Source organism: Rhineura floridana, chromosome 2, assembly GCF_030035675.1.
Source record: "Rhineura floridana isolate rRhiFlo1 chromosome 2, rRhiFlo1.hap2, whole genome shotgun sequence".
Classification (NCBI taxonomy): Eukaryota; Metazoa; Chordata; class Lepidosauria; order Squamata; family Rhineuridae; genus Rhineura; species Rhineura floridana.
In genome coordinates this window covers 165,630,655-165,658,423 of record NC_084481.1, presented here as the reverse complement: position 1 = coordinate 165,658,423, position 27,769 = coordinate 165,630,655, and the positions used below count along the sequence as shown (strand labels likewise).

General features: G+C 44.0%; 2 protein-coding genes across 8 annotated transcripts in view; one reads left to right on the top strand and one right to left on the bottom strand.

Moving 5' to 3' along the window:
• TMEM62 (transmembrane protein 62) overlaps nt 1–5,832 on the top strand; it is a 46,799-nt gene extending 40,967 nt beyond the window's left edge. For all 7 annotated transcript variants that reach the window (XM_061611266.1, XM_061611265.1, XM_061611269.1 and 4 more), the window contains one exon: nt 172–5,832. In XM_061611266.1, coding sequence (XP_061467250.1) covers nt 172–501 — 330 coding nt within the window. In that variant the 3' untranslated portion in view covers nt 502–5,832. The remainder of the gene's footprint in view (nt 1–171) is intronic.
• PTGR2 (prostaglandin reductase 2) lies at nt 4,659–27,192 on the bottom strand. The gene is made up of 9 exons (XM_061611272.1): nt 27,113–27,192; nt 23,936–24,054; nt 19,710–19,901; nt 16,756–16,926; nt 15,179–15,388; nt 7,726–7,847; nt 6,037–6,124; nt 5,718–5,757; nt 4,659–5,417 (listed from the first exon to the last, which is right to left on the bottom strand). The coding sequence occupies exons 1-9, from the start codon at nt 27,147–27,149 to the stop codon at nt 5,353–5,355; spliced, it is 1,044 nt and encodes a 347-aa protein (XP_061467256.1). The 5' UTR covers nt 27,150–27,192; the 3' UTR covers nt 4,659–5,352.
• Nucleotides 27,193–27,769: the final 577 nt, after the last annotated feature.

Sequence of the window (27,769 nt, the reverse complement as noted above, 5' to 3'; positions counted from 1 at the left end):
CAATATCTAACTGAGACAAAACTTATAGGAGTTTGATCTGCTGGAGCAGAACTCTGTGGATTCACATACCAGGTCTTGGAACAATTTTATGTACTCTTGTAACCTTCCACATTCTAACAGTCTGTACATACCCAGAGAAAATAGTCTAATGTATCAATTTTGTTTTGGCAGGTCATGTTTTTCAACCTACCACTAATGGCATATATGTGTTGGTGCCTTTTGCTTCGTTGCCAAGGGCACAGCTTTGGCTCCCATCTGCATCAAGTCAAAAGGCGTTGGGCTGTGCCCATCCACCTAATAATGGCAGTCCTATTTTTGTGGCAGGTCTTTTCCTGCTATTTTCTGTTGAAGACATACGGAACTGTAGCTTTCTTCTTATCTCCACTGAGAACTTGGACTGTGGGCCTTACTCTCTTTCTGGTCTACAGAACCTGGACACTGCAGTCTTCTGTGCTGAGAAACTTTATTGTTGAAATGAAGAATGTACAGACTTCTGAATAGCTCCTCTTCAGGCAGTTGAAGTAAACTTTCACTTGAATTGTTAAGTGGTGAAGCTGTGAACTACAGGTTTGTATAGATATCTCTGCAGCCTGAAAAACTGAATGCGGGGGCTTGGAGCGGTCCCCAAATTACTTCCAAACTGTGGTATAATAAGGACTTTAGAGTATGGAGGTCAGTCTATAAGGGGATCAATAATGCCTGTCTCAGAAGCTGCTTCTAACACTTGTAATTTTGTTTTGAATTGCTGTCTTCATGCTAAATGAAGTTTTTGGGTGCAATATTGTAATGCATTAGAACTGCTTCTACCTTCCAATGTGTATATATGGTGTTCATATATAAACCTAAATCTAAATCATATGTACACCTAAATTTGGAAGCACCTGCTGTTTAGTCATCAGTAATGGATTTGGCCATAATAAGGGTCTCAATAGGACATGTCATCTTTTTTCCTTCTTTTTTCTTTTTCTTAGGACAGCCAACACTTTCTCTCTCCATCCTCCCTTCCAATTCACTGTAGAAACTGCTTTTGAAACCCCTGTGTTTCAAATATGGTTACCATTTAGTATTTATTTAATGAATTACATCCTGCCCTTACTGAAATTGTTATGAACTACTCTGGGAACCAAAATAAACCATTCAAAATAATAAGAAAGCAATCAGAGCCCAGAGCTTCAAGGACATAGCTGAATCTGGAGGGAGTTCCGTAAGCAAGGCACTACCACTGGAGAAGTCCCCTTTTCCCTGTTGCACTCTACTTCTCTTCAGATGACAGCAGCACCCAGAGATGAGTACAACAGACTTACCTCCATACACTAGCAAGTTGGTTTGGGAACAAGTATTTCTTCTGGGTCCTGATGTCGGCACCAAAACCTTATACTGTGCTAGGAAATGAACTGGCAGTCAGTGTAGCACTTTAAACACTTTGCTAATATTCCAGAGCCTGGTCCCAGTTAGTTCAGAACACACATAGCTGCCAAACTACTAACTAGTTCCTCGGCAATCTTCAGTGGTAGCCCTATGTATAATGCATTACAGTAATCAATCCCAGATGTTAGCCCAACCAGTTAGCCATGTTGTGGTATCTCCATGCAGGAGATGCCACATACGGGACACCAGCCTCAGCTGATGAAAGGTGCCACAGGAACTACTTGGGCCTGTAGTGACAAAGCTGGATCTAGAAGCACCCTTCCTTTCCCGGGGAATGTGTCACCATCTAGAATAAGCTGAATACCAACTCAATGACCAGATGAATCACCTACTCGCATTACCTCTGTCTTGTCAAGATTAAGTTTGTGTCTTGGCCCTCATCCAAATCATCACTGATTCCAGACACTGCTTCTGCATTTCTTCCACATCACCTGACTAAGATGAAAATGAAAAATAGAGTTGGGTGTCATCTTCAAACGACCTCTTCCACAACTCCACATAGACGTATAAAGGCCTTGGGGAGTTGCTATTGAAATATATATAAGCCTTACTAGATATGCAGAGTTTTCTGGATTGTAGACTATCTCACTTAAATGTTTTCTGCTAATTTGGTTTTCAAATGTTGCATATCACCAACTGCTTGACTATGGAATGTGCCTAATTTGTTGGGCTATTACCATGTATGAAGTCACAATGTGATCAAAATACATACCCTCAGTCTTTGTCTTATGGTAACTGAATTATAAGGAGCACGTGCATAAGTTATCAGTAAAAGTATTGCACAGTGCCTTTTGTGGAAAGTGCATGCTACACTCAATTTAAAATAGCACAGAACTATTATTATTATTATTATCTTTATTTTTACCCCGCCCTATTTTCCAAACTGGAACTCAAGGCAGCTTCCAGATAAAAATACATATAACTAAGAACATACAATAATCTAAAATAAATAGAATTAAACTATTTGCAGTATTAAAACCGTTTAAAACCTACTTATTATAGGAAACACAGGACTGCCTCAGATAACGGCAGTCTCACGTTAAGTTATCCCTCTTTAAGTTATCCCTCTTTTCAATGTGCAGTACAACTTGTCCTGTGTCCTGATGACTGCTCCTCTGCCAGACATAGCCAATGATGTAGGGTGGGAAAATGTACAGCATAAGGAAATTGGGACACTTGGTAAGGTTGTCCATGTATTACTGGAGCGGGAGGGGGTAGGCTTTAACACTTACCTACTGTTTTTAGCAGCAGCCTTGTGTTAGGAACATAGGAGGTAAGTCAGACTCATTGGTCTATCTCAGTATTGTCTACACCGAGTGACAGTGGCTGTCCAGGGTTTCCCAGTCCTACCTAGACATACTGGGAATTGAACTTTGGACCTTTGGCATCCAAGGCAGGGGCTCTAGCACTGATCTGAGGTCCTCCCCCCATAGTGTTTCTTGTACTATGAAGTCCTGTCCTTTAATTCCTATTTCTTACAGATCCTCCTTCCCTTTTATACTTAATCTGTGCCTTTCTATGTATGAAATGTGATCCTTTGAACTGTTTAGAAGAAGTGTTGTTTGGGCTGCTTGGCCATGCACTTCCTGTGTTTCCATATGTATATATAAAAATATGTAGGATCAATTTTGCAAGACCATCATGGGATATTTGCTAGGCTGTGCAAACACGTATGTGCCAGGAAAATAAGCAACATTCAGACGCTGCCCCCATTGTATGGCTTCTGTATGCAGAGGAATATAGGAGCAAGGCTATACGTATGTAGAACTTTTACAAACACATACATTTTGTACAACTGGCCCTAACATGTATGTATTTGTCCATAAGTATGTTTTTAACTTCTACAGTATGGGTTGTGTAGGCAGCATACACTCTAGAACAGCTTGTATGTGTGTAAACCTGAAGTGTGCTCCTGCCGCCCACTACTTAAAAAGAGCACATGGGCTGAGCCTGTGCAATCACTATGGCCATGTTTGTTTTACCAGAATCTTTTGCAATTCTGTGTTACAAACTATAACTAATAGGCCTTGTCATCACATTGTTAAATGAGCAATTTCACATTGTTTTTCCATCTCTGCTCCATTGATTTTGACATAACAATGCATGTCAAAATACAGTCTTAGGCATGTCCACTTAAAGGTAAGCCCCAATAAATTCAGTACAACTTACTCCAGTGTGCAGAGTAGGACTAGCTAACATTGTCCCCTCCCGTAATTCCTGAACCTTGATAATGGTGGCTGGGGATGATGGGAGTTGTAATTCAACAACATCTGGAGTGCTGAAGGGTTCCCCACTCTTCTTAGAAAGGATCTCTCTATAAAGAGCACTCAGAGGGATCTTTGGCATCCAATATCAGTGCTAAGCACCACAGTGCTGATATTAGAGACAGGCCCTCTGCCTGGTCTTTAACAGTGAAAGGCAGCATTTCCTCCTGTCTCTGGAAGGAGGGAGGAGGGAAATGCTGCCTTTTATCTCTGGCCTCAGCACTGTGGTGCTTAGTGCTGACATCAGAGACAAAATATCCGTCTGACTGCTGCACGGAGATCCCCTCTAACGAACAGCCAAAGGGATGTTTTATCTCTTGAGCAGAAGATAAGTGCTCTGACTGCTCTGTAGAGATCACACACTATAGAACAGACAGCTTTATCACCCAATCAGAGTGGGAGATAACTGGCAGGGGCTGGAAGGCCATTGCCTGTGGCTCAGCAGGCTGGATGCAGTCTACCCTGGTATAAACAAAGATTGAAGTGGGTTATTTAACTCTTCCCCTATTACTCAAATGGTTCTTTAGGCTGTAGTCATATACACCAGGGATTACCAGCGTGGTACCTCTAGGCACCAGTGCACCTGTGGAAGGTCTCAGTAAGTATACTCTCAGAAATCCACAATGCATGAAAAGACTGTTTGCTCTTCCTGCTCAGTACCTGTTTGCACTAAAGTACACAGTACCTGTTTGCACATGCTTCCTTAAATATGTTCACATTTCACTGGATGCCAGCATACCCACCATCTTCTCTGAACCCAGGAGAGGTGCAAAGAACTTTCTGTGAGCAAGTGTGGCAGTGACCAATGTAGGTGCCTTTTTACCCGACAATGCAGTCGGGAAGGATACCTACACTATTGGGGAAGGGGTCCTACCACTTTCTGCTCTTTTGGATGCAACTAGTGCCCACAGCACTTCCCCCAAATACCAAATGCACCCACTGGCCCAAAAAAGGTTGGCAACCCTGTACAAGAATTTTATAGTTTTTATTTGGAAACGCAGATGCTACCAACAGCAGCTCCTTTCCCCATTAAATTGGAGCAAAATCAACAGTTTATTACATTTGTTAGTTGCTTTATACAAAAATGTCTCAAAATGAGTTAAGATAAAACAAATAAAATCATGTATATATGCATATACAAGCTGGGAGGAGGTTATAAAGAAATGAAGGCATCAGCCTGACTACTGCTGTACTAGGAAGGACACTTCATTGCATTCATAAAGAAGCCAAGTCATAAATCTTTTTTTTTTTTAAATTAACATTTGTACTAGCAGTAACTAATGTATGCTATAACAGTGGAACACAGTTGTTAAATAGTAGTGTTCAGACACTTGAGATTGGAGTGCAGCATATTCTGACTGGAAGTAAACTTTACAAAATTATTTCCTGCCTAAAGGCAAAGTGTGCAGGAAGAAATGCACAAGAAACATTTAGATAAGGAACTTGGAATTAAAACTGGACTTGCTTTCTATATCGTCACAATAAACAGAAGCCTTATCAGGGAACCCAAGTGTTCGCTGTTAAAAATCTTGTATTTTCAAAATAAGAATAAAGTAGATAGCCACCCAACTTCTACATTCAAATGCAAGATGCAGAGCTCTGTTTCTGCAGCATGAGTACTCATACCTTCTTCCTGGTAGGAAACACTACAAAGACTTATTTACTCAGAAACAAGCACTATCTGTTTTCCAATGTTGCCCCCACGCATCATAGACTGGAAAGCAGCTACAAGAGAACAAAAATAAGTAGTAGTAAAAAGAACTTGCTCCTTTTGTTTGTTTGCAATGAAATCTTTCTTAATAGACTTAAACGTACAGAGGAAATTATTTCTCTGTCCAAAACATGTGATGGACTCTCCATGATCTCAGGCAGTAGTCTTTTACATCACCTGTTACATGACCCTTTCAACTGGAGATTGAAAATCTGGGACTTTCTACATTCAAGTAACATGCTCTGCCATTGAACTATGGTCCATCCCTGTCCTGTAGTTGAGGACAGGTAATTGTGAGGAACAAATAATATTACCTCCAATGTTTTCCAAGCCTTCTACCACAGTCTCTTTAACCTGTAAAAGAAGAAAAGTATAATGTTGGTTTTCTACTCCAATTTTGTTTCTTAAAAGCGATCAGTTTTCAATTCATTGGGGAATAAAATATCAAAGGAAGTTCTCTTAACCTCATCTCATTCTCTAGATGAAACTGTTACATTGCCTAATCAGGTTATTTTTTAAAGCGTCTGTGTTCATTGGGTGAAATAGGTAATTTATGGCACTACACAATGAACAGGACACATGAAAAGAAGATTATTTTCATCTTATGCAACTAACTTCAGATTTGTGTCATACCTTCAGTTTTCCCTCTTTGATCCACTGACAAAGCTGCAAAGTACTAGCTGCATATTTGTCCATGTAGTTCAGAACTAGGAATCGTTCCCTGTCAAACAGTAAAATGGACATTCATTCATTCGGTAGTGATGTTAGTGAAAACATTTCAGAAGGGTAATTTTAGATTCAATTTTATAAACAAAATAAATATAGCAGTGACCAATTTAAGACAGTAATTAGATTTTCTAGCCCAGTTAATTTAGGATAGTAATTAAATTTTCTAGCCCAATGTATGCATCTTTCACAAAACAATCCTAAGCATGCCTGTTCAGAAGCAAGTACCACTGAGTTCAGTGGGGATTATTCTTCTCAAGTAAGTGTGCACAGGACTCCACCCTCAGCATAAGCAGTATTTGCAAGAAACAGACATCTTTGTAGTGAACTGAAACACATTATGGTTACCTTCTGCAGTTAGATATAACGACATATAGGCAATAGCTTTAGTTTAAAGAAGCAAGCAATGCTGATGCATTTGGTCAAAGGTATTTACAAATTGGAAGTTGTCAATGTATTTGGGAAGGGCTGTGGCTCAGTAGTAAAACACATGCTTTGCATGTAAAAGGTCACAGATTCAATCCCTCACATCTCCAGGTACAGCTGGAAACCCTGGAGATCTTCAGCCAGGCAGCATAGACAATACAGAGCTAGATGGATCAATGGTCTGATTCAACATAAGGCAACAGATCCTATCTGAAGTTGTACAGTAGCGAGGCTCCACAAGAAAGAATATACCTATGACGATGGAGCAGCAAAGGAAGGCTTGAAGCTGAGTGCACACTGGTGTTCATCTTAACTTTTATTGACTTGAGGCTGGCACTCTGCTTCCTCATTGGCCACTCCAAGGCACAGGGGTCTGACCACGAAACATCCACCTTACTGTTGCAATAGGCAGGTGTGCATTCCTGCTCTCTGCCTCACTCTTGCTCTATCATATTCTTGCCTCGTATTTTGACCTCAGCTGCTATCCCTACATGTACTTAGCTCCTCTAGATAGCAGGCTTGTTTCCAAATGGACATAAATGAGGCACAGACTGGCAACCTAATTACTTTCATTCTGCGCTTTGTATACCTGAAATTAATACTCAGCACTTTGAGCGCTAGAAGTATTTACACAGGAAGCTGCTTTAGACCAAGTCAGACCATTGGTCTAGCAACTTAGTATTGTCAGCACTGTCTGGCAGTCATTCTCCAGAATTTCCAGACAGGGGACTCTCCCAGCTCTACCTAGAGACACCAGGGACTAAACCTGGGACACGCCAGGCATGCACTCTCCAAGTGAGCTATGGCTTTTCTCCCTCTTCATATATATTTATCCACCGAGTTCTGCATTAGCTGCAGGTTTAGCCATGTAATTCAAGCATTAGGCACATTTCACTCAAGTGTATAGAAGTTATTCTTCCCAGCTTGTTTTTCTATCCAGCTGCTTCCTTACTGAGGACTAGTAACATGGACATTGGTTTCTGTAAATATGATCTCTATCTTCAAGTAAATATTTAGGTGACCACTTTCCATTAAGGTGTTTGTTGCATTGCAAAGATCTAGTAAGGCTTCCCTTAGAAAAACAACAACAACAAAATTAACAATATAACCCAGCAGAAGTAACATCTGTATTCAGTCCAGGTGGTAGCTAGGCTGATGAAAAGGAAATACCTAGTGATATTCTGTGCTTTCCTTATTTCTTCTATCGCAGGAGGCAGAGGAGGAGGATAAGGCACATCCTTGTTGTACTGGGAGATCTGGCCACATAAAATGATATGGCTATTTGCATTCATCTGGTGGGAACAAAATAAAAGAGAAAGACACTATTTTCTTGCCTTGCCATAAATACGAAAGTGTACATGTGATATCTTATATTTCCATTCCTATGAACAGCACACCAGTACGGGTAACTTTTTTTAGGAAAAAAAATTAGGGAGGTGGTTCAAAAAGCCACACAACCATGAACAAATAACACCATGTGCACAGTTTAAAAGAGTAGCGATTTTTTTCATGAAACATTTTCTATTTTAATTTTCTACTGAGGAACCCCTGCATGTTGCAGAGAATTCTGGGAGGTGTTCTAGGGTGCGCTCTCAGAACTTGTTCTAATGAGCCTCATTATAATCCAGCATGAACCAAGCCCCCCCCCGAATACAGCCAGAGTTCTGTTGCAGGTGTGTATTGTGCATGCTGATTACTGACCAATATCAAACATTAGGAAAACCAAATTGTGCTTTTTTCCATATTGATCCTTTTCTCCAGAAATGAACTCCCATCCTTCTTTTACATACTTTTTATGGAGAATCCAGGCAACATATTTGCTAACCTGTTGCATTTCAGGATCTTTGGAGCTATCCTTCCTGCAGACTGCTGCTATTTTGCAGAAGAGATTAAAGTGCATACCAGAACCTTAGGTTTGCACAATTAAAGTGGATTCAAGCACTTTGTTGCCCTACAAATCCTCTTTTTTGAAAAACAAACTTCTGCTGTTAGGGACAGGTACTGAAAAGTAAGGGATGAATGGATAATTACCAGGAAGACATTTAAACACCTTGCAAGCAAATCAGGATGAGTGCTCATTGTCGTATAGCTGCCCTGTAAACATATCAGGATGAATGCTCAGTAAGAGAATGCTCCTCCAGACTGTTTTGTGTGTGTGTGTGTGTGTGTATTCTGCAACCTTTAATTGACACAATAACAGTGATGGATTTATACCTAACCATCCTTACATCATTCCATTTTATTAGTTGTTCTGCGATGCTTCACCTTTGTTGCTGTCTGGAGGAGCACTCTTATGCAACGAAAGTGGGATAAAAAAACCCAGAACATTTGTTGTGTTGGAAGTGGGGCAAGAGCAACTCCTGTTTTGTTCTTTTGTTTATGCTCCAGAAGGGAGATAGAGCTAGGGTCCTCCAGATGGATAGGCTTCTTTACCTTTACCTGTGATGCTGACTGACTTCCTTCTGTCGCTGGACTGTTACATCTTTAGGAAGCTTACCTGCCCCTCCTCCTTCCACCCTTTCCACTCCTTTCTTCTCTGACTGTCTGGGAGAGAGGAGACATCCCTTTGTCTCTGCTCCCTCCAAGCCATGAGGCTAACTCCCGCATCTGGGTGTTATGCCTCCAACTTAGCTAGTTAGAACTAGGTATGCCTTTCTATCTACTATGTATTTCTATAAATAAAGTAGCTTTTCTTATTTTACTAAGTCTCCAGTCTCAGTGATGCTGATGCAGGGTAAAAGCCTGCTTTCTTAGGTAAACGCACACACATGCTGGCACACTCACATTTAAACATCTGCTGTTACTCTGCTCCTGTGGTGTTGCTTTAAACGAAATTAAGCACACAAATTACACACAGCCAACATGTCGTATAAAAAGTTACAGAATTTTAGCAGGAAACTACAGGACATGGACCAATCGGAAATGAAACGGTATAGTTGCACACACACCATACTTTTAAAGCACATTTAAAGCACATGACTTTCCCCAAAGAATCCTGGGAACTTAGCTCAATGCAGGGTAACTTGCCACCAAGCCAAGCAACATCAACACAACAAAATGGAGGAAAGCTTTCTCCCAATCAGTGAAAATCCAGCACAAGAACACTTTAAACCAGGGGTGGGTAACTGGTTCTGGCTGGTGGGCCAGACTGTTATCTCCCCCACAGGCCAAGTTTGACAGGTGGTGGAGCTGCCCACCTGTCAATCACCTGACATCAGGTGACCCTTTTTTGCTCACATAGTTTGAAATCAAACCATGCAGGCAAAGGCACAGACTGCAAAGTGCTGGTAATCAGCTGATTGTCAGGTATTGTGGAGCGCTTTGCAAGGAGTTTAGCAAGACCCAATGATCATCTGATTATGTACAGGGGTTTGCACAGAGATTCACAGGCACCATCTATCAGCTGATCAGTGATGTCTGCAAACCCCCTTTCAGCTAAGTCAGGTCCCACACCTGAGGACAAAACCAAAATAGCCTTACAGGCCAAATGTGGAGGACTGGTAGGCCTCATTAAGCCTGCAGACTGGAGGTTCCCACCCTGCTTTATACTGCTGCAGGACATTCCTGCAGTGACTTCATTAATAATAGTGTCCAGAAGAGGGCAACAAAGATGGTAAGGGGGCTGGAGACCAAGTCTTACAAGGAAATATTAAAAGAGGTCTGAGAAGAGATTATTAAAGCCAATTTAATAGCCATCTTCAAATATTGAAGGGCTGTCACACAGATGATGGAGCAAATTAATTTTCGGTTGCTAAAACAGACAGAAGCCAAACCAATGGGTTCAAATGAAAAGAAAAAGAATTTGGATTAAAACATTAGGAAGAACCTCTTGATAGTATGAACTGTTTGAGAGTGGAATGGGGCATGAACAGGGCGAGAATGAGGGGGTGTCCCATTGTGCAAGTGGAAGTCATTTCATTTGCCCAATTACTTAACTGAATACTGCTCTTACTCCCAGGAAAGGGTATGTAGGACAGTGTTCATTTTTAAAAATATGTCTAGGAGAGCTGTACAATAGAGGGAAGAGGGCTGTACAGCCTCTGGAGAACAAAATACAAGCTAAGTACTAGAAAGATTTTCTCCCTCCCTCTCCCACTATACTCCCAGTGTAAAAATATCATGCTCTGAATTCTCATAAAATAAGGTATCCTGAGGGAAGATGTGAATATTACAATCAATAATATGGGAAACACATTTGTGCACACCTACTGAACAAACAAATTATTGTGCAGAAGAGCCTAGGAACTGTTCCTAAACAACTGTTGATAAGTTTTTTTATTTTATTTATTTGTTTCATTTATAGACCGCCCATAGCGAGTGGCTCTCTGGGCGGTGTACAAAAAGGTTAAAATACAAAATATCAACAATAAAATCAGACAACAAACAATAGACACAAACAGCAACAAAATAAAAAATAAAAAATAAAAATATAAAATTATAACATAAACGCTTAAAATGCCTGGGAGCATAGCCAGGTCTTAACCTGGCGCCGAAAAGATAGAAGCGTAGGCGCCAGGCGTACTTCTTCGGGGAGGCTGTTCCACAGTTCGGGGGCCACTACAGAAAAGGCCCTAGATCGAGTAACTGTCCTCCGGGCTTCTCGATGGGTTGGCACCCGGAGGAGGGCCTTAGATGCTGAGCGAAGTGACCGGGTAGGTTCATAGCGGGAGAGGCGTTCCACAAGATATTGCGGTCCCACGCCGTGTAAGGCTTTATAGATCAAAACCAGCACCTTGAATCTGGCTCGGAAACAAATAGGTAGCCAGTGCAAACGGGCCAGAACAGGTGTTATATGTGCTGACCGGCTGGTCCTCGTCAGCAGTCTGGCTGCTGCGTTTTGCACTAGCTGAAGCTTCCGAACTGTCTTCAAGGGCAGCCCTACATAGAGCGCATTACAGTAATCCAGCCTAGAAGTTACCAGAGCATGAACAACTGAGGCGAGGTCATCCCTGTAGCTGGGCTACCAACCGAAGGTGGTAGAACGCATTCCTTGCCACCGAGGCCACTTGCACCTCAAGAGACAAGGAAGGATCGAAAAGAACTCCCAGACTACGAACCTGTTCCTTCAAGGGGAGTGTAACCCCATCTAGAACAGGGTGAACATCCACCATGTGGGCAGGGAAGGCACTCACCAACAGTGTCTCAGTCTTGTCTGGATTGAGTCTCAGTTTATTAGCTCTCATCCAGTCCATTATCGCGGTCAGGCAATGATTCAGCACATCCACAGACTCACCTGTAGAAGATGAAAAGGAGAAATAGAGCTGCGTGTCATCAGCGTACTGGTGGCAACGCACTCCAAAACTCCTGATGACGGCACCCAGAGGCTGCATGTAGATGTTAAAAAGCATGGGGGACAAAATCGACCCCTGAGGGACTCCACAATGGAGAGTCCAAGGTGTCGAGCAATGTTCCCCAAGTACTACCTTCTGGCGACGATCCGCCAAGTAGGAGCGGAACCACTGCCAAGCAGTGCCTCCAACTCCCAACTCCACGAGTCTCCCCAGAAGGATACCATGGTCGATGGTATCAAACGCCGCTGAGAGATCAAGGAGAATCAACAGAGTCACACTCCCTCTGTCCCTCTCCCGACAGAGGTCATCGTACAGGGCAACCAAGGCTGTTTCAGTGCCAAAACCAGGCCTAAAACCGGATTGAAATGGATCCAGATAATCGGTCTCATCCAAGAGCACCTGGAGCTGATTGGCAACCACCTGCTCCAGAACCTTGCCCAAAAAGGGGATATTTGCCGCCGGTCTATAATTGTTCAAGTTATCTGGGTCTAAGGAAGGTTTCTTCAAAAGAGGTCTCACTACTGCCTCCTTGAGGCTACTAGGGACTACTCCCTCACTCAAGGAGGCATTTATCACTTCCTTGGCCCAGCCGGTGGTACTAGTCCTGCTAGCCTTGACCAGCCAAGATGGACAAGGATCTTGAGCAGACGTGGTCGCCCGCACCATTCCAAGCACCTTGTCCACTTCCTCAAGCTGCATCAACTGAAACTCATCCAATAATGAAAGACAAGACCGTGTTCTGGACACTTCAATGGATTCATCTGTCATAACATCAGAGTCTAGGTCCCTACGGATGCATGCGATTTTATTTTGGAAGTGCCCTGCAATGTCGTTACAGCGAGCTTCAGATGTTTCAATGGTAAGAGTCCTCGTACAACCCTAAAAAGCTCTGCTGGGCGGCAGAGAGATGTCTTGATAGAGGCAGCGAAGTAGGACTTCTTCGCCGCCCTTACCGCTTTTATGTACGACTTAGTAGAGGCACTTACCAAAGCATAATTGCATCCGTCTGGAGTTCGTCTCCATCTGCACTCCAGCCTCCTTTTCTCTTGCTTCATCACTCTCAGCTCCGGGGTATACCACGGAGCTGTATGAACTCTGCATCGAAGAGGGCGCGCGGGAGCGATCGTGTCGATAGCCCGGGCCATCTCTGTATTCCACAGTTCGACCAAGGCCTCGACAGGAGCGCCAGTACTATCAGCTGGAAAAACTCCCAGAGCCCTCTGAAAACCAATAGGATCCATAAGCCTCCGGGAGCGGACCAACTTAATAGGTCCCCCACCCTTGCAGAGGGAAAGAGTCGTCGTAAGTCTAAAACTCAGCAGGCGGTGATCTGTCCATGACAATGGAGTAGATGAAAAATACCCCACCTCCAGATCACCATCTCCATGACCAGTGGCAAAGATCAAATCAAGAGTGTGACCCGACACATGCGTTGGGCCAGTAACAAATTGAGACAGCCCCATGGTTGTCATGGAGGCCATGAAGTCCTGAGCCGCTCCAGATAAGACAGTCTCGGCATGAACGTTGATATCCCCCAATACCACAAGTTTGGGGGACCTCAACAACTCCTCCGAGACTATCTCTGTCAGCTCAGCTAGGGAAGCTGTTGGGCAGCAAGGTGGGCGGTACACCAACAAAATTCCCAGTCTGTCTCCTTGGCCCAGTACAAGGTGGAGGCACTCTAGACCAGTCGTCATCTGGACAGGATGCCTGGTGAGAGAGAAAATACTCCTATAGACCACAGCGACCCCGCCTCCCCGGCCCTCAGATCTGCCATAGTGCTGCACCGTATACCCAGGTGGGCAAAGCTGAGAGAGGGCAACTCCTCCCTGCTCACCCACCCAGGTCTCGGTTATACACGCCAGGTCGGCACCCTCATCCACAATTAAATCATGGACGAGGGAGGTTTTATTATATACCGACCTGGCATTCAAAAGCAGCACCTGGAGATCTAAGGGCTGGCTGATAGAACAACCAGCAGTTCTGTGGTCTTGAGGAGAACCGGAACAAGGCACAGACACAACTTGTCTGGGGCGAGTTCCCCTTACCTGGCACGTTCTCCTCCTAACGCCATACCTCCCATTACCCGTCACTACGCTAATTGGGGCCCCCAGAAGCCCCCCCGTTAAATACAAAGCATGCTCTCCCAGGCACATTTTAAAAATATTTAAATACAAACAAACACATTCACACAACAACGCATAAAAATACACATAAATATACACAAACACGTCCACACAATCTCATTCATACACACAACAGACAAAACAAACAGACAATTAAAATGCACCCAAACAGCAGCAATAGCAGCCGACGTTAAAATTCTCCTCTGCATCAAGCTTCATCCATAAGTAATGTCATCAAATAAAGTTGTAAAATATCTGCCCGCGACCCAGTAAACAGCAAGTAAGCAAGCCAGAGGACAAGACACGCCCCAAGCAGCGAACTTGAATGGAGTGGCGGCAAGCAGGCAGAAAGCCACGATGAAACAGCGACAGAGCAGCAGGCAGAAGCAGCGGAACCCAGCAGCATCGATCCAGCGACAGAGCAGCAGGCAGAAGCAGCGGAACCTAGCAGCATTGATCCAGGACTCACAGGCGTGTCGCAGCCGCGGCAGCCAGCGACCGACGACAAAGCCGAACACCGACCAACAGGCAGTCCAGAAGACCCGGAGAGCAGCAGCAGCAACAACAAAAGCCAAGGCAGCAGCAGTTGTAAATCCGAAACGGCCAGAGCCCTCATCAGACATTTGCCTGAACATACATGGTTTAAAAGTGTGTAGAAGAGCAGCGGTGCACATGGATGTCTCACCTTTAATGTTCCCACATGTGGGCGCTCCTTTCACGATCTTTGCTGGTTGAGTTTGAAGGTCTAAAAGGGTCTTCTATACAGGTTCAAGCGAAGATGCTTAGAAGTCTCCATATGACTGGGAATCCTGATAAGGCAGGGTTCCCAATTGCTTGGAGACTTCTAGGCACATTCAGTGGAACATGTGCAGAAACCTCCTTCAGACCTTTGTACTCAGCATGCAAAGGTCTAAATGGAGCCCATGCATAGGGGGTGGGGGGAAGACACTGAGGGCAGGGTTTGTGCATGCTCTCCTACCTCTCTACACACTTTTAACCCTCTTGTGTTCAGGCAAATAAGCTCCCAGCGTTTAAGGATCCTCACAAAGGTCTTAAGAGCATAGTTATAACTGGGCATGGTTACACAGACAAAAAGGCCATTGTATCTTTCACCAGGCAGACAGATTTACAGTAATATTCCATCAGTTTGCATGGAATCTGGAGTAATGAAAGGGAAGAGACAAAAAAAATAACATGCACACTGACCTGACAGATCACTGCATCGCTGATGTCTCCACCAACATTGTCGAAGTATACATCTACTCCAGCTGGACAGAGTTGGTGCAGCCGTTGTGCCACATTCTCTTTCTTATAGTTGATAGCTCCATCAAACCCCATTTCTGAGACCAGAACGGAGCATTTTTCATCTGTGCCACAGATACCAACCACTTTGGAACAGCCCTCCAGGAAACCTATCTTTGGAAGCACCATAACCATAGTCATCACAGTTCATGAATTTCTAGCGCTGTGCAATAATAGTGGGGGTGGGTTTTTTATTGTTTTGGTTTTATAGCATGATATATTTGTTTTTGGTTTTAACATTGTTGTAAGTTGCTTGGAGACCTTTGGGTTGCAAGCGACTAATAAATCTAATTAATAATAATAACATATCATGAGGATAATTTTACAAAACCAAGTTTACCTTCATTGTTCTTTCTGTAACAAAATAACCAGAATTATCTCCTTCCCTGCCATTCTTCTCTAACTTTTATGTTCCTCCTTATATAGTATTAACAGGAGATTGACAGTCAAGTTAACTAATGAAGTGGATACACTCACTGCAGTGAACTCAGTGTAGCTGAACCCCATTGCAATAAATAAAGTAAATTTGCCATCAAAGTTTACATGGAAAGAGAGGATCATGAAATCTGCATCAATCTCTTTGCTTTACATCAGGTGCATCAATCTCTTTGCTCTTTGCTTTACATCAGGTGTAGACACCCTAAATGAATGGGTCTAGCCAGTGATTTGCACAAGGACAGATGCTCTTGGCTGCTCTTGGCCCACCTGAAGGAGCATGCAAATCCACTGGAATGACTGCAACCCAGCTGTGGCTACACGGAGATATTGATTGTTTAAACAAGCGTCTCATGGGACAGACTCACAGCTACTGTGACCTACTTGAGAATGGGCTGCTATAATCATATAAACCACAGTAGCAATGTGTCCACTGTCCACCTGGAGGTGCTGGTTTACACAATCAGCCACTCTGTGAAATACCAACTATGTAACAGTCATGTGACCCTACACTGTCACAAGCATCACACCTGGGCCATTATTTCTCAGCCTCAGTCCCTCTCTGCAAAATGGATTTAATCAAATGTTCTCAGTTTCACTTGCTAACCTCACCAAGGTGATTATTTCAGTGAGACGTTGGGGAGTTGAAGGAGATATGAATATATTGGTAATCCTGAGTCTTAGGCTGATTCACTGATGTTACTCCTGCGTTGTGGGAGCCACTAACAGCACTACTCAATCCTGCACCACTGAGGTAATGTGAGCAGTCTGGAATCACAAAGCCCTGCCCTGCTGCAGGACCAACTCCATTTCCCAAGGGTTGACAGTTGACATGGGAAAGAGCCTCAGTATAGGCTCTCCCTACACAGTCCAGGCTTTCTCACTTGGCAGTGCAGGAAGTGGTGGCACTGTAGTGGCTCCCATGTTGCTGGGGTAATAGCAGTACAATTATATTTGCAACTATTATGGCTCATCTCAAAAGATGCAAAACAAAACAAAAAAAACCACCCCTCTAAGACGTAAGGGTTGGTCTTGAGCCCGCTTACCTGCCCAGCCAATGAACCACAGGCACCAGCAGCGCCACTGACCACCAGGGTTTGATTAGCACCCGAGGACACATGTCCTTTCTCTCTTATTCCCAGCAAAGCTGTCAGTCCAGTCAAGCCAGCTGCACCCAGAAAATAGGAAAGATGTCCATCTACAAGCTGTGGATCAATCTGAACAGAGACATGTGGTTTAAAAAGCTACCAATATACCTTGCAGCAAAACAATATATCTTGCAGTCACCCCAACCAAAATCCACTCAGATCCCTTTCTTGTCCCATCTGTATACTTTCAGGCACATTTATGGGACTGCAAGAAGACCAAGCAATTTCTTCTAACTTGTTTCCATTCTTGACCTCCCTATAGCTCTCCCCTTGCTACCACCCCATCACATTATTAGCATTTAATGTAAAAAATACACCTTGAAACTATGTGGACTCGTAAGAGTACTTCACTTAGGCTGTGTAGGGTATCACAGAGTGAGGCCATTCCACACTTGCACTACAAACACCCACAAGTTTGTTCTCCAAGTCCCTGACTCACAGCAAAAGCAATAGGTAGATACCAAAGAGTGGCATTGGAGGATGAGGTTTCGGATCCTTGGCCTCTCACTTGTGGGGTGCCACAGGGTTCCATCCTCTCCCCGATTCTGTTCAACATCTATATAAAGCCGCTGGGGGCAATCATCAGGAGATTTGGGCTGCAATGTTATCAGTATGCGGATGACACGCAGCTCTATCTCTTTAAATCTTCACCGAGGTTGGCTGTAGAAACCCTGTCCAAGTGCCTGGAGTCGGTGAGTGGCTGGATGGGAAGGAATAAGCTGAAGCTGAACCCTGACAAAACCGAGGTACTGTTTGTGGGAGACAAGGGAAGGCTGGGGGATGTGGACCTGGTGGTCAATGGGGTACGATTGCCCCTGAAAGACCAGGTCCGCAACCTGGGGGTCATTCTTGACTCCCAGCTGACCATGGAGGCTCAAGTCTCGGCTGTGAGCCGGGCGGCGCTGTATCAACTCCATCTGATACGGAGGCTGCGCCCCTACCTTCCCAACCATCTGCTCCCACCGGTAGTACATGCCCTGGTCACCTCTCGCCTAGACTACTGTAATGCGCTCTACGTGGGGTTACCCTTGAAAACGGTCCGGAAGCTGCAACTGGTACAGAATGCGGCGGCTCGTCTGATTAAAGGCAGCCGCCGGCAAGATCACATCACTCCAGTGCTGAAGGAGTTGCACTGGCTACCGGTTGTTTACCGGGCCCAATTCAAGGTGTTGGTTTTGACCTTTAAAACCCTATACAGTTTTAGCCCAGTCTATCTGAAGGAGCGCCTCCAGCATCGTCAGGGATGCCGCTCAACAAGATCAGCCTCAGAAGACCTTCTCTCAATCCCACCGGTTAAAACAGCTAGACTGGTGAGGACTAGAGAGAGGGCTTTTTCAATAGTGGCCCCCACCCTGTGGAACTCTCTCCCAAATGATCTCCGCCATGCCCCTTCTATGATAAGCTTCCGCCGGGCCTTGAAGACCTGGCTCTTCAGGCAGGCTTTTGGGGTGGGTTAGGTTTTTTTACTGTTATGGTTTTAAATTTTAATGTTTTAATGTATTGTTTTATCTTGTACGTCGCCCAGAGTGGCTGGACAACCAGCCAGATGGGCGACTAATAAATTTAATAAATAATAATAATAATAATAATAGAATAGTGCAGGCAAAGAAGCTTGTAGATACTTCTAAAGAAAGAGCCTGCCTTGGAATGAATGGCCCAGACAGGATGTTGTGTGCTTGGCACTGCCCCTGCAGAGAAAGCAGAGAGTTCTGCTGACTCCAATGAGTTAGGTTTGCACACTACTCTGTGCAAGCAGGCCACCTGCAAAATTGCAGTGTTAAATGGCATAAGTTCCACCTGACAACTACACGTTTCATGGACAAGCATTTGCAGGCCTGTCAAACTGTAATTAATTGAAACAGGGAAAGGCCTGAGCTCAGTGACAGAGCACATGTTTTGCATTTAAGAGGTTCTGAGGTTTGAAACCCAGCATCTCCAGCTAGGGATAAGAATGTCTCTCTGAAATCCTGGGGAGAAATGCTGAGTGAGATGGTCCAGTGGTTTGACTTGGTATGAAGCAACTCCCTATGTTCCTATAAACTGGGGGTTGCCAACACAGCTCCCTCCAAGGCTTCCCAATCCCCCTGAAAGGACCTGAGCCCAGCTGCAGCAGTGTTCCCATCACCCCTGCTGAAATTAGATTTGAAAAAGGCCATTTACTTTTGCTTCTTGCAGCGTGGAGGGGTATTTTGGAGTATTCCATGTCCTGCATCCAAAATTAGGTGGGAAAGAAACTGTCCACTGGAGCTAACAAAAGGCTTCTTCCAAACCTAACTGCAATAGGGGAGGGGCAAATGGGATGGTAAGGAAGGATTGGGTGATGGAAGGCTAACTCTTTTCCCCAGCTGTGATTTTCAACCCCAAAAATGCACCCTGCACTGCAGTTAGGCTTGGGGGGGAAAGCCTTCTATTGGTTCCAATAGACAGCTTCATTCAAATCTGACTACAATGGGAAGGGGGTTTTTTCACTGGGGGATCACAGCTGTGGAAGGGACTAGTTCAAGCCTAATTGTTCTGGGGTGCATATTTGTGATCTTTTAGAGAATTTAGCTGGGTGAGAGAGGTTAACCCCCTTCCCTCTGTAAGAAAATCAATGCTCCTACCACCAAATAGGCTTGAAAAAACCTAAAACAAATCTGATTGCTGGAGGGGGTATACACCTTGTGTGCTGTACAAATGCATGCATATGCATGGGGTGGCATTGGGCCTTTTAATTCTTACATGGGATAGGAGCTTGACTGGTGCCCATAACTCTCAGAATCCAGTAGGTGGGCATAGGCCTGCAACGGCTGGTGACTCCTGCGGTCTCTCTGTCTCTATTGTTTCTCCCCAGAATGAAATGGAACAAGTACCTTCTCGAGTTGCTTTCCATCTAGAATGGCCTTTGTCTGCCAGGGCCAGTTGAAAGAAGTTACAAAGTCTCCTGCAGCAAAATGCACATCTTTGCTTTCCTCTACAGAACCGATTCCCCCACCATCAGTGACTTCAGACAACTTCCAGGACTGGAGGTACTCAGAACCAGTGTCTTCATTCATACGACATCGCTGAAAGATAAAACTTTTGTAGTGAAAGAATCCTTTAAAGTACAACAATATACAGTTATGCTAAACTGTTAACAATAGCAGCAACAGAAACCCCATCTCATCTTCTGAGATTTTGGTTGTCTTTTGAGTCATTCCTCATGACAACAGGATATTTTAATTTTTCCACATTAACACAACAATGCACACACAATAGCACTGAAGGACATTGTGTTCCATCTACCTTGACTAAAGAGTTTTGCTTTTACTGACTGAGTAGTAAAATAGTTGGGATGATTATACTCTGAGGGGTTATCTACAAATAATTTTATTCACCAATCCTATGCAGAGACTCTTTTATAGCAGAATAGGAGAAGGACCATAGCTCGGTGGTAGAGCATCTGGCATGCACAAAGTCCCAGGCGCAATCCTCTGCATCTCCAGGTAGGGATGTGAATGTTCCTGGTCTGAAACCATATGTTCCTATCAATTGGGGGGGTTAGTATCCCCTGCCAGTCAGGGTACACAATGTGGAGTCAGCTGGACCAACGGTCTCATTTGGCACAAGGCAGCTTCCTATGTTCCTAGGGTGGAAAGTCAATAGCTATTAGAAAACGGCCAAAGTTCTACATTTATTAGCGTTTCCTGTACAAACCTTGCTGACACATACGACAAGCCTCCATCTCTATGTAACTTAGAACCTGTGAGGCCGTGAAATATCCCGTTCCCTTGTCACATGAAGCGTATCAGAGAACATTACTGAATAAGGTTACTAAGGGCCAAACTAAACATGATATTGCTCACATCTTTAGCTCTTGTACAGATTATTTCAAATAAATAAATAAATAGCTGGCATAAGATGGGTAGAGTGAGGGGACCTTACCCTTTCCCCCACACACACTCCTGATCCAAGTTGGGAGGAGGTGCAGGGGTTGCACCTATTTGCAGTGGGAGGAAAGCTCTGCCTGGCATCAATAGAAGCTCTCCTCCCTTTGAAAATAGCAAGCTCAGGACCCCTGCCACAATACTTTTTTCCTTTTGTTGCAATAACCCAGGGATATAGAACCTGTGGCCCTCCAGATGTTATTTGGACTCTCAACTCCCTTCAGCCCCAGCCAGCACAGGCAATGGTCAAAGGTTGATGGGAGCTATAAACCAGTAACATCTTAAAGGCTACAGGTTCCCCAGCCCTGCAATAGCCTAACATAGCTACCCCTCTGAAGCCATCTCCCCCTCCCCCCCCATTCTGGTTCACATTCTGGGGTAAACTAGTCATTCCAAATCTGCAACAAAGTCTAGTGGTGTAATCCTGGAGAACTGGAAGCAATTAATAAAGCCACTCCAACAGAACCTCAAAGAAAATATATCCAAATATGCATACTGCTTGTGAGATCACATGGCTGGTTCACACTTGTAGTATTTCACAATGTTCCAGTACCCTATAGAATGCCCACATTCTCATGAAAAAAAACAGTGGGTGCCCTTGAAGTGAACACACAAATATGTTCACCCAGTTACATACAGTGTTCTAATTCCAGCAGTTATGTTGGCTTCAAAAGTAGCTGCTGTGATCACCAACTGCTTTTTACACACAGATGGGCAATCTGTATGGGCTACGCTGAGGAAATTAAAGGAAGAAAGCCAAGTATGTGCACAAATTTCTTGCACACACACACTCAGGAACTCATATCGTGAGATCTATACAGGCCAAAATATCCCCAAATATTATGCAGCCACAAGAGTAGATGTATACTATAGCCAGCATGGATTTTTCACATTCCGCAATATTAAATTGAAAATACCCCCATGCCATTCTAATGCTTCCCATAAGCTCATTTCAAAAGAAAACCTTACCAAACTTATAGTACTGAACTCAGAAAGGCTTGCTTAACAACCCTCTAAATTTTCATGGCAATACACAAAACAATCAGAGAATTGAGAATTCAAAGTGTAAAAAGAGAGAGAAAAAAACAGAACCCAGCTGGACTTTTCTCTGTCAGCGTTTTCATAATTTGCTGAAATTAATTAAAAATCAGCCATGTTCATAGAGTACCTGTAATCCTATTACTGACCTTGCCCCATACTCTGACCTTCATCTTCTGCAGTTTAAAAGTTAAAAAAGGCCTTAGTGATTTTTAATTATTTATTTATTATTTGATTTCCTCCCAGTAGGAGCCCAGGAAATTTAAGAAATTTAGCATTGTTGTCAATGATAAACCTGGTTATGCTCAGTAAGAACCAACTGTCAGTGTTCTGAAAACCAGACTCACAGCTGCTGGGCTAGGCTATTCAGGAGGACACACGCATGCCAGACTTTTTCCACTCTACACAGTCATGGCTTTTCCCAAAGGATCCTGGGAAGTGTAATTTGTGAAGGCTGCTGAGAGGTGACTCCTATTCCCCTGACAGAGCTCCAGTGGCCAGAGTGGTTTAACAGTCAGCTGCTCTGACTGAAGCTCTGTGACGGGAACAGGGCATCTCCTAGCAACTCTCAGCACCCTTCACTAACTACACTTCCCAGGATTCTTTGGGAGAAGCCATGACTGTTTAAAGTGAAATAAAGGTCTGGTGTGAATGTGGCCAGTGACAGCTTTGGTTCAAATTTGGGTGAGAGACTACATGTGTCGCTGAAAAACAATGATACTGTTCACAATGTTTTCCTGTTGGAAGGGAAAGGGGCTTCCCTCTGCCCATTGCCCACCGACCCAATCTCCTCCCCTCCCCCTTCCTCCTTCCTCCTTCCCCCTCCCCTTCCTGCCCTCCTCCTCCCCTTCCTGCCCGTCCCCCAGGTTAGTTTCATTTATCCTAAGCATGATTGCACAAGACTAAATCCCACTGAACTCAAAAAGCATGCAAATGATCAAACCTGCCCTCCCCTCCTCCTCCCTCCCATCCCCTCCCTCTTGCCCCTTCTCCCCCCCTCCCTCCCTCTCCCCCCTCCCTCCCTCCCTCTCCCCCCTCCCTCCCTCTCCCCCCTCCCTCCCTCCCTCTCCCCATCCCCTTCCAATTCCCTCCTTATCCCTCCTCTTCCTTCCCCACTCATCTCCCCTTCTCTCCCATGGTCAGTTTTTCCTATCTTAAGCATGATTGCACAGGAGTAAATCCCATTGAACTCAATAAGCATGCAAATTATCAAACCTGCCCTCCCCTCCTCCTCCCATCACCTACCATTTGCCCCTTCCCTCCTCCTTCCTTTGCCCCTCCCCCTTCTAATCCCCTCCTTCCCCCTCCCTTCCTCCTTCCCTCTCCTCTCCCCTCCCCCATGGTCAGTTTTACCTATCTTAACCATGATTGCACAGGAGTAAATCCCATTGAACTCAATAAGCATGCAAATGATTAGACCTGCCTTTCCCCTCCTTCCTCCTCCTCTTCCTTCCTCTTCCCCTGCCCACTCCATCCCACCCTCTGTCCCTTTTCTCCTCCTCCTCCTCCCCATGGTCAGTTTTACCCATCCTAAGCATGACTGCATGGCAGTAAATCTGCAAATGATTGAACCTGCCCTCCGCCCCCCTCCCACCTGCTCCCCTCCACCTCCTCCCCTATGCCCTTCCTCCTCTTCCCCTACCCATCCCCTGTAGAAATTTTCTGTAGAAACAGTAGTAAGGAAAGAAGCAAAGAAAGAAAAACAACAAGTATACAAAAATGTAATTCTCCAACTTTGTGCTCAGAGGCACATTACCAAATTCTTCCAAGCTACACAGGAAGTGGATGGGACTGTGAAACCCCAACTCAAATTGTGTTTGCATTTTGACAAATTTGTAGGGCAGTACAGTATCTCAGAGAGGAGGTCAGGTCTCCTGCTCCCCTGGTGCATTCACTATAGCTGCCCAATTCCCCTGCTTTTTAAAGTTTGATACAAATATCTATTGGCTACAGGTAAGTTCTTAAGCCGCAAGGTTTTTTTGCCTATTAGTGAATTTACTCTACAAAAGCCATAAGCCAATATTTGACTGGAATACAAATCATTTGGTTCACTTTAAATGTTCTGGCTGGCAAACTATTATTCAATGACACTCTGAATTTTATGCTCATCACTACCACTTATCATACAGACTTACCATATAAGGGTCAACAGACAGACAAAGTGTACGAACTTTGACTTCACCTTCAGCAATTTTATCCAGTAGGGTAGCTTTCTCCATACAAAAGTTTTCTGCAACTGGCTCTCCATTGATGCCTAGAACAGGTTAGATTGTCAGTTTAACTGCAAAGATTTTTCTCTCAACCAGACACTATCTCTCTTCAGGCACTCCAACAACTGGGTAAACCACTACAGTGGAAAATCATGTTTCAAGCTTCTCACTTCACATAGTCACCCTCCAACTCATTGAGCAGGGGCAGACCTACCACGCTTGTTCCACACACCCCACGTATGAGCTTACCCAATGCTTGAAGAGGGCAACTATAGTAGCTAAATCAGGGTTTTTAATCCATTACATCTGAGCTCAGATGATTCACAGTAACTAAACTCCTGTAAACGTGTTGCCTCATTCTGTGAACTCCTACCCCATCCATCTCCCTACCTGTTCCTCCCTGTTTCCTCATGTTTCAGCTCCAAGCCCTTCCTTCCACCCTAGCATATTTCTTCACCTTTCCACCATTCCTGCCTGCCCTCCTGCTTACTCCAGCCAGTCCTCTATGGGAAGGGCTGTCTAGTCCAAAGTCAACTTAGACAAAGAGCCATTAGAAAGGAGGGCAGAGGTCTCGAAGTTACCGCTCAACAATTAGCACCTGGACAGGAGATTGAGCAGGCAGGCAGGCACACAGGTCACCGTCTTCCCCACTATAGTAAAATGTACTGCATTTCTATTTAAATTACAATAATTATTTCTAAATCTATATACAAATTAGCAAATGCAATTTTTATGTAAGTCTGCATCCTCCTTTATCCTCTTTCTGGTGATGCATTACTATTAACTTATTTATTTGCAAGCCCTTTAATGGCCATCTGGAGCCATACACTGCATTTTAACCTTTTAAATCTTTTGCTTATGGGAACAGTCTGAGTCTTTAACCCCAAATACAGACCATCTCCCTTCTTGTTACCTTAAACATGGGTTGTGGACCCACATGCATTGTTCAGTCCAGTGTCTATGTTCAAGATCCAGTACTAAAATGACTTCACTCAGTCCTGCATAAAAGCACCATTTACATTTTAAACCTTGTTTGCTGAAGCTGGTCTAAATTCAAAAACTGTACACACCTGTGTACCCTGTACCAGTTTGATATTTCCAGCAAGCAAGTAGAGGCCTATAGCAAGATATTGTAGCCTTATGTTAAGCATAGATTCAATATGTATTTGCTAGTGAACCTGGAGGCTTGTATTCCCCCTTTCAGGCCCCTGCATTTCTTAAGCACCTGAAAACTTAAGCTAGAAAAGGGCATGATGACCTGCCCAGTATAAGGCTGGGAATGTACCTTGTTAGTTAGAGAAGCATCAAAGGAGCCAATTAGGCATATATTCAAGAATATGTTATCAGTAAGGTGTTTTATAGATGATTTAAGCCTAGTTGCTCATTAAAGTAGCCAGGTGGACGAGTCAAAGGACGGTCAATGATGGGAGTTGCTTGTTAGCAAAGATATATGGCCAACATATATCTTGCCAAAGGAGTGCCAGGGTGTTTCCATATAGTTTTCTAGCAATTAGTTGGCTTTTGAAGATGTTCTATGAGAAGGTCAAATAACCAATTATCGGTATTATGCTGTAATGTTCAATGCATAAAAAATATCATTTGTGTATGTAACCCTGCCAATATTGTATGTAATCATGCCAATGCCATATGCTAGCTTCAATACTATAAAAGTGTTGCATGTGCCCAATGGGGTGTTCAGTCCGAGCCAGCTACTGCAGAGCTGTGTGGCTGTTCCACTTTTATTGGGCTACTTGGCTGTATGCTTGTAAGTTACTCAATAAATTTTAACTCTTTGTAAGCAAACCTCTTGTCTGCATCTCATCTCTGGTAATCCAAAACAACCTGAAGTGTTACAACACCCTTAACACTGAACTCAGTGCGATTTACTTTTCAGTAACATGCTTACGACTGAGTGGCAAAGTAGGTTAGGTTACTATCAATTTTTACAATAAAACATACAGAGCTATTATTTGGAAAAAATGCTTCTAAGCTGAGCATGGTAAAAATAGCAGGACCAGGTTTGAGGGGGCCCTTGGCAACGAGCCCTTTGGAGTCCCCCCCCCGAGGTCCACCCTGCTGGCATCATCAGAGAAGTAACTGGATGGGCAATGAGAAAGATTAGATGAGCAGTGCCATTGAAAGGAGCCACAGTACTCCTCTTAGCTTCACCCATAATCCAGTGCTGAGGAGAAGAACTGCACTGTACCAAATAGCTGCAGTGCAGTTACCGCTATCCCATATCCCAGCCTTCTGCCCTCCACAAGAATGCTTTGAGCCATTGGGAGAAGAAACATAGTGACTGCAGCTGCCTGGCTCTTCCCCTCTCAGCACTGAGCCCTACTTTTTAAAAACAGCAACAAGAAAGAGGTGCCTGTGTCCGCACCTACTACAGTAAGCCCTCCTGGACCCCGGCACCTGCTTGACTGGGCTGCATGCTGATGTCAAGGCCTAATAAAGCACATTAGATTAACGATAGTCTAACTACATGAAAACAAGTTCCAGAAAAAATGTTGGGACTTATTTGAAAGTAACTGAACATACGACGGGGGGGGGGTGTCTTAAGGATTCATTAAAGACATCTTCCGACATCCCAGCAACATAAATGGAAAAAGCTGGGGAAAGATAATGACCAGAGCAGAGATATCCAGCTGCTTTACAAACCTGAGAGGAAAGAGAAACTAACAAGTAGCCAGACGGAAATACGCAACTATACTTCAAAGTTAAGAATGAGCTCTTGGTACTAAATTGTTATCTGTAGTTATTGCTATGAGTCACTAATGTATGTACAACATGCTATTTACAACATACATCCTTAACTTCCTTGTATCATGCTTCCTAAAATGATGCTACTCTTACTAAGGCTACTGCTTACACTGTTCCACTTTTACAAAAATGAATTCTCACCAACACATCTGGTAAAGAAGGATGCCTGCTGTGAATATCTTGCTGAAGATTTTTTGCACAGGCAGTTAAAAGGTTTCACGACAAGCCTTGAAGCATTACTATCAAAAGCTTGGCTGCTTTCTGCAGTTTTCCTTCCCGTTTTTCACAATGTACAAACACACCAAACTCATTACAGTGCTCTGACAAGTAGAAACATACCAGGGCGTGATTTCAATACCACTCTCTGTATAATCATCAGCCTGTCTGCCAAAATCCTACACAGATGGAAGTCCGTTTCCCTGTAAAGCAGAAGACATTCAACACAGACAAGGTTACAAGCCGTCTGTTTTAGGGTAATAATTGGGTGCAATGAAAGGAATTTGGCTGTCTTCACATTTAATACTAAGCTACAGTTTCTTTTAACCATGGTCTGCTCAACAAATCCTGAGTTTCCTATCACAGACAAGCAAACAAGGCACAGCTTGTTTCTCCAACGCTTGTTTTGTTTTCCGGCTGCTCATGCCTTGTGCCTTTGTAGCTTGGTAAGCATCTGGTGTAGGTTAAGCAAGGCTGTTGGGGTCAGACATATAATTAAACCATAGTGGGGGAAAAGCCATGGTTCATAATCCAACCACAAGCCATGGCTTCGTAGCATGGTTTGTTGGCAAAAAACAAGCACCATGGTGAGTCTGCTGGGCTGGTTTGGATATTCAAACAATGTAAGAAGCCAAAGGGGGTGCAGGTGAGAATTAGACCCTTATCAGTGTTGGACTATAACAACACACTCATTGGCTTTCCACAGACATGGAAAATACAAACAACTAAACATATCTCAGAGTTTTAGGTAGGAAAATCCAGCAGAGCATCGTGCTTCCT